Genomic DNA, 7,394 nt, shown 5'->3' with positions numbered 1-7,394 from the left:
TGTTGCAATTTAATCCGCTTACTTACCGATCAAAGTGCACTCAAACCCCACGATATACCCCTCCTCGATATGTGTATTTGAGGACCAGTCCAAAGTATTCGAGGGTTTTCTATAAGAAGTTGAGTTTCAAAGATAATTTTCGAGTGATCTGGGATATTCGGACCACGGTCCCAATTCGAGGACCATTTTTTTTTTCATTCCAGCCAGGACCGGTTATGTATACACCTAATAAAACATTGATTTTGGTCTTTAATATTTTAAGAGATAATATATATATATAGGTATATGCTCAAAAATTGTTAAAAATATACATTTTTATTAAATGTCTATAGCCCCAAAATTTATCCGGAACAGAGAAAATTTTGAAAAAAGGAGCTTCAAAAGTAATAAAAAACAATAATATTGTTAATCTACCGAAGCATCTAGCTTTTTCCACTTCCGAAAAATTGTCATAAGCAAGAGTGATGAACTTGGCAAAATATCCCACTTACCATACCAATCCACAAACCCTGTTTTCACCAGAACAATTAATCAAAAATAGAAATATAAATTTTTGCCTTATCACCGTCTCATAAGAGAGTACCTTGGCATACAACTTCAACTTAAAACCACAAAAGGCTGCAATAGGCATTCCAATCAGGTAGAAAGTTCCCAGATTTATAAGTGTGACTACACGTTGCCATCCGCATCCTCTGGCCACTCTTGTCGATGAACATATAAATAGAAAAAATGAGTTTTTCTTTGTTTGGTAATTCGAAACAACAAGGATCATTTACCTGATAGAACACTTTGGACTGTATCAAGAGTTATAGTGGCAGCAAGAAAGAATCTCAATGATGTAAACTCTTCTTTGATCACATGACTACTGCTGAATAACCCAACCCAACCATCGTGACCTACAAGTAAAGCAACAACTAGGCCGAGAGCAAGAACTAAAGACAACTTAACGGTAACAGAAGTCGCTTTTTTTGCGCCTTTTACATTTCCTGCTCCAAGCTCGTTTGACACACGCGTACTGCAACAGTCGTTAGTACATTTTCAAAATTATATTTTTCTATTCATAGAGAGGACATTTACAGAATTTTGAAACGATTGATGAGATGTCTGACCTTGCAGCTGCGCTAGGGCCGCATGTTAACGTGTAGCTAACCGCTTCCGTGTTGACACTGAAATTTATTTAACATTGCACAACAATGAGCCATCTTTGTGTTGATATGAAATAGAATATTGGGTTATAGTATATGTTTCCATATAAGGAGATATGGTAGAGATACGATCCTATCGTAAATAGGCAATAGTCTTGTATATATGTATGAACGTTGAGCTAATGAATATACAAGAGAGATTTCACATTATTTCATGGTATCAGAGCTATCATCTCTGACCTAATCTCCTAACAGCCGCCGTAGCCTTGTTTTCCAAGCAACTACCGCCGCTTACACTTTACTTGTTGACCGACGTGCCGCCGCGATCCTATCATGACTGATATACAGCCACTCGCCGTCGCAGGAGCTGGTGCTGCACCTTCTCCATACACGCTCCACTCCCATGAGCGTTGATCTCGTCGGTTGTTTTGAAAGAAGACAACTATCCTGAATGGGCTACAGAATTGAAGAACTCTCTTCAAGCAAAGCGAAAACTCCCATTCATTGAGGGAACCATTCCCAAACCGCTAACCGAACCTGAACTGAGTATGTGGCTTGCTGCAAACTCGATGATTGTGGGTTGGATTCGAACCTCCATTGATCCGAGAATTCGATCCACAGTGTCATTCATCTCAGATGCCTCAGTTCTCTGGGAAAGTCTTCGAGTTCGTTTCGTTGTGGGCAACGGAGTCCGCAAGCAAGTACTGAAAGATGAAATAGCTTCGTGCAAGCAAGATGGGCAGTCCGTACTGGAGTATTACGGACGCCTGACCAAGCTGTGGGAAGAACTACAGAACTACAAAACAAGTCGTCCGTGCACATGCGCTGCAGCTCCGGATCTCGCAAAAGAACGTGAGGAAGATCAAGTACACTAGTTTCTGTTTGGACTGGATCTTCCACGGTTTAGTAACATACGATCTACCATCACCGGTGAAGATCCACTTCCTCCCTTGAATCAAGCCTACTCGAGGGTGATTAGAGAAGAACAGAATCTGAATGTTGAGAGAACAAAAGAAGTGACCAGAACAGAAGGTGTAGGGTTCTCGGTGAAAACAGAGCCACCAGCACAAGTAGCAGCAATGTCGGGACCACGTTACCGCGATCTTTCCACATTGTCGTGCACTCACTGCCGGCGTCCAGGTCATGAAGTCGCTGAGTGTTTCCTGCTTCATGGTTACCCAGACTGGTACTACGAGCAGGGACGTGAGGGCCGTGGAGGTCGTACACCAACCTCCGAGAGCAGAGACATCTCGCAGAGGAACTCAGATCGACGTGGTGGTCGTCCTGCAAAAACCTCAGCTCGAGGGCGTGGCAGAGCCAACAATGCACGTGCTTTGGGATCCTCAGATAATGGAAACGACCAGATTGCTCAGCTGATTAGTCTTCTCCAATCTCAGTGATCAACTACCTCATCCGAACGGTTATCTGGTAACACTTACCTTTCTGATGTTATTATAGACACTGGTGCCTCGCACCATATGTCAGGGGATTGTTCGATCTTGACTGATGTCACAGACATAGTTCCATCGTCTGTAATTTTTCCTGATGGGAAAAGGTCCAAAGCCACTAAACGTGGTGTATTGTCTTTGAATTCGTCTTATCAGCTTACTGATGTACTGTTTGTTCCAGATTTCAATTGTACATTGATCTCTGTTTCAAAACTGCTAAGACAAACGGGTTGCATTGCTATCTTTACTGATACATTGTGTTTCTTACAGGACCGTTTTATGAGGACTTTGATTGGAGCGGGTGAAGAGCGTGAGGGAGTGTACTATTTTACGGGAGTTCAAGCTGCTCGTGCGAAAAAAGCTGCAAAGGATACCTCAGTCTCTGAAGCATTGTGGCATCGTAGACTAGGACACCCCTCCTCTACTGTTTTGCTTTCTTTGCCATTTTGTGATCGATCTCCTAGTGTTGTTGAGGAGATCAAGAAGTGTGACATTTGTTTTCGTGCTAAGCAAACACGTGAAAGTTTTAATGATAGTATCAATAAAGCATCAGATTGTTTTTCACTTGTTCATGGAGATGTTTGGGGCCCTTATCGAACTCCATCTACATGTGGAGCAGTGTACTTTCTCACACTCGTTGACGACTATTCGCGGTCTGTCTGGACATACCTTATGACTGCAAAATCAGAGGTCCCTCAATTAATAAGGAATTTTTGTGCCATGACTGAGAGACAATTTGAAAAACCGGTAAAAGCATTCCGCAGCGACAATGGCACAGAGTTTATGTGTCTAACGTCCTACTTCCATGAACATGGCATCATACATCAAACCTCCTGCGTAGATACTCCGCAACAAAACAGGCGTGTCGAACGTAAACACCGTCACATCCTGAACGTGGCTTGAGCATGCCTCTTTCAGAGCAAACTACCGAGGAAATTTTAGGGGGAAAGCATCCTAACTGCGACTCACTTGATTAACCGCACACCATCTTCTGTCTTACAAGACTATTGCCTATTTACGATAGGATCGTATCTCTACCATATCTCCTTATATGGAAACATATACTATAACCCAATACATGGCAAGACGCCTTATGAGCTACTGTTTGGAACAAAGCCTCAGTATGACTTGCTCCGCACGTTTGGGTGCCTGTGCTACTCTCATAGGTTATCACGCGACAAAGACAAGTTTAGACCACATAGTAGAAGATGTGTGTTCGTCGGCTATCCATTTGGGAAGAAAGGGTGGAGACTATTTGATCTAGACAATGAGCAATTTTTTGTTAGTCGAGACGTACGTTTCCAAGAAGATGTATTTCCATTTAAAGAAACAGAAGAGGTTAATTTGACACCTACGACCACAACGCTGGAAGCCATTGATGATGACTGGATTATGCCGGCCATACCTGTTAGCAGCATTCCTCTTGTAGAAATCACCACACCAGAGAATGAAAATCCTTCTGAAGAACCTCAACCAGCTAGCGACATTCCCGTTACATTGGAGATTCCGAGCTCGTCACCGTCTGGTAAGCCTCCATCTCCTGATGTTTCGAGCTCCACCTCACCGTCTCCTGTAGTAGCAGAAACAAAGGATACGCCAACGGCTCCAGCTGAGATACTAGGCAGGGGCCAACGCACAAAGAAGCCCTCTGTTATGCTCAGAGATTTCTTCACTAAGCATGTACACTCCTCACACGCTCTCACGCCTGACTACTCTGATCTTAGTTCTACGTCGACGGTCTCTGGTAAGGTTCTCTATCCCATCGCTCAATGCTTGTCTGACTCTGGTTTTTCAGCTAGCCATATCGCTTTCATGGCAGCCGTCCTAGACAGCAATGAGCCAAAATACTTCAAAGACGCAGTCTTGATCAAAGAATGGTGTGAAGCGATGCAACTTGAGATAACTGCTCTTGAATCAAACCATACATGGGATTTAACTGATCTACCTCCCGGGAAAAAGGCAATCAATTGCAAGTGGGTGTATAAACTCAAGTTCAGAGTAGATGGCACCTTAAAACGCTATAAGGCTCGTCTGGTAGTTATGAGAAACAGACAAAAAGAAGGAGTTGATTATACGGAGACGTTCGCTCCTGTCGCCAAAATGACAACGGTTCGATACTTATTAAGTGTCGCTGCAGCTAAAGAGTGGGAAGTTCATCAAATGGACGTCCATAATGCGTTTCTCCACGGCGATCTTGCTGAAGAAGTTTACATGAAGCTTCCGCCTGGTTTTCATTCCTATGATCCAACCAAGGTTTGTCGTCTTCGCAAGTCCTTGTATGGTCTCAAACAAGCACCACGCTGTTGGTTTGCAAAACTTTCAACTGCTCTGAAGAAACTTGGATTCAAACAGAGTTATCAAGACTACTCACTCTTCTCGTATAAGAATGGAGCGACAATACTACATGTTCTTGTCTATGTAGACGATTTTATTGTTGCAGGAAACAATTTGGGAGCTGTTCAGAAATTTAAAGCCCAGCTGCACAAATGTTTCCACATGAAAGACCTAGGCAAGTTGAAATACTTCTTAGGTATTGAAGTCTCACGAGGGTCTGATGGTTTTTACCTCTCTCAACGCAAGTATGCGTTAGATATCATCTCTGAAGCAGGTCTACTCGGATCAAAACCCTCGGCAGTTCCCATGGAGTTGAATCATAAACTCGGCTCCGCCACTGGTCCTCTCTTCGCCAAACCTGAACAATATCGACGCCTTGTGGGGAGGTTCATTTACCTAACTATCTCAAGACCGGATCTCAGTTATGCAGTACATATCCTGTCTCAATTTATGCAGAAACCGTTAGTGGCTCATTGGGAAGCTGCACTCCGGCTTGTTCGATATCTTAAAGGCACACCGGCGCAGGGAATCATTCTTCGGTCAGACAGCGATCTCAACATCACAGCTTACTGTGACTCAGATTGGGCAGCTTGTCCAAGAACACGTCGCTCTCTGTCAGCATACATTGTCTACTTGGGACGTTCTCCAATCTCGTGGAAGACAAAGAAACAAGATACTGTGTCTTGCTCGTCTGCAGAAGCCGAGTACAGAGCAATGGCGTATACTCTTCGTGAACTCAAATGGCTAAAAGCATTACTGAAGACACTCGGTTTCAGTCACTCCCGTCTGATCACTCTTCATTGTGACAGCCAGGCTGCAATCCATATCGCAGCAAACCCGGTCTTCCATGAACGAACGAAGCATATAGAAGCTGATTGTCATCAAGTAAAAGACGCAGTACAAGATGGTCTCATTGTCACTCCCCACATCTCAACAAAAAACCAGATCGCCGATCTCTTCACGAAGGCTTTACCAAGACCAACGTTTGAATATTTGATGTCCAAGTTGGGTGTACGAAATTTCGTATCACCAACTTGAGGGGGGTATTGGGTTATACTATATGTTTCCATATAAGGAGATATGGTAGAGATACGATCCTATCGTAAATAGGCAATAGTCTTGTATATATATATGAACGTTGAGCTAATGAATATACAAGAGAGGTTTCACATTATTTCATAGAACACTAATTAACGTAATAGTGATATTATAAAGCTTACCATATAGCTACCAAAGATGTGGTGATTTCTGGATTCGGCATCAATCCTGCCAATAGCACAAGAATCTCGAACGCCCAATATTCCAAACTGTTGCATCAACATAGTCCACTCTTAAAACTTCGACAAACATATGAAGTCATACATATGTACTTGATAATGGTTATATGATCTGACGTACCATACCATAGCAACAGAAGGGAGGCTTAATTTCATGTTTATTATTACATAACGGAATGACTCCAACGAAAATCCGGTCCATGTTTCCTTAAACTTGTCTGAACATATCACATAAGTTCCCAGAGAAAGAAAAGCTTGTTGGATAAGCTTGAAATAGCTTGAGAAGCAAGTTTCCTAAAAACTATTGAGTTATAGTTATCTAGAGAGATTAGGAAATATTTAAGTTATGTTTATCCTAATGAGTTTAGGATAATTATAGTGATATATAAGGAGATGCAAGTATGTTGCATAACTTGTGAGTTTATGTGTTTTGAGAGCTTGAGGTTTTGAGAGAGTTTCCTCAAGAGATTAATAAGAAGAGTTCTTATATTGAGAAACTATATTTCTGTGTTCAAGTGATTGAGAAACTAGATTTGGTATCAGAGCAATTCGATCATGGGAGATATAGTTGTGGCGACAGGGAAACCTAAAGAAGGAGGAACTTCGATACAATGTCCTATGCTTAATTCATCTAACTATACCGTGTGGGCTGTAAGAATGAAAATAGCACTTAAAGTGCATAAAGCTTGGGAAGTTGTGGAGACAGAGACCCCGGACACTGAGAAGAATAACTTAGCGATGGCCCTGTTGTTCCAATCAATACCGGAGAGCCTCGTACTGCAGGTAGGCGAGTTTGACACAGCAAAACAAGTGTGGGAAGCTATTAAAACTAGACATGTAGGAGCAGAACGTGTGAAAGAAGCTAGACTTCAAACGTTAATGTCTGAGTTTGATCGACTAAGGATGAAGGAGACAGAGAGTATTGATGATTTCGGAGGAAAACTATCAGAATTGGCATCTAAATCCGCTGCTTTAGGAACAACAATCGAAGAAGCCAAGATCGTCAAAAAGTTTCTTTCAAGCCTACCTCGCAAGAAGTATATACAAATTGTTGCCTCTTTGGAGCAGGTTCTTGATTTAAATAAAACAAGCTTTGAGGACATCTTTGGCCGCTTAAAAGCCTATGAAGAACGTATTTGCGAAGAGAGTGTAGAAGAGGACGACAAAGGAAAATTGTTGTATGCGAATAA

The 7,394-nt window shown here is 42.3% G+C and overlaps 1 protein-coding gene across 3 annotated transcripts; it reads right to left on the bottom strand.

Moving 5' to 3' along the window:
- Positions 1 to 405: 405 nt before the first annotated feature.
- LOC106313606 (MATE efflux family protein ALF5-like) lies at positions 406 to 6,685 on the bottom strand. Of its 3 annotated transcripts, none has more exons than XR_001264428.1 (6): positions 6,326 to 6,452; positions 6,148 to 6,234; positions 1,110 to 1,166; positions 777 to 1,015; positions 584 to 692; positions 406 to 509 (listed from the first exon to the last, which is right to left on the bottom strand). XR_001264428.1 is itself a non-coding variant. In XM_013751470.1 (6 exons), the coding sequence occupies exons 1-6, from the start codon at positions 6,358 to 6,360 to the stop codon at positions 450 to 452; spliced, it is 597 nt and encodes a 198-aa protein (XP_013606924.1). In that variant the 5' UTR covers positions 6,361 to 6,452; the 3' UTR covers positions 406 to 449. The 3 variants fall into 3 exon arrangements, 2 of the variants coding, with proteins under 2 accessions (XP_013606924.1, XP_013606931.1); XM_013751470.1 differs by having other exon boundaries at positions 584 to 702; XM_013751477.1 differs by having other exon boundaries at positions 406 to 701; positions 6,326 to 6,685.
- Between the last annotated feature and the right edge of the window lie 709 nt (positions 6,686 to 7,394).

Source organism: Brassica oleracea, chromosome C1 (assembly GCF_000695525.1).
Source record: "Brassica oleracea var. oleracea cultivar TO1000 chromosome C1, BOL, whole genome shotgun sequence".
In the NCBI taxonomy this organism is placed as follows: domain Eukaryota; kingdom Viridiplantae; phylum Streptophyta; class Magnoliopsida; order Brassicales; family Brassicaceae; genus Brassica; species Brassica oleracea.
Note: the sequence above shows the minus strand (reverse complement) of the source record. Positions and strands in the feature narration are given on the sequence as shown.

Coding starts and splice junctions, on each gene's coding strand:
- LOC106313606 (XM_013751470.1), bottom strand. CDS start 6,360: ATGAAATTAAGCCTCCCTTCTGTTGCTATGGTATG. Junction 1,167..6,147: donor ACATCTTTGGTAGCTATATG/GTAAGCTTTATA, acceptor AATAAATTTCAG/TGTCAACACGGAAGCGGTTA. Junction 1,016..1,109: donor GGCCCTAGCGCAGCTGCAAG/GTCAGACATCTC, acceptor CGACTGTTGCAG/TACGCGTGTGTCAAACGAGC.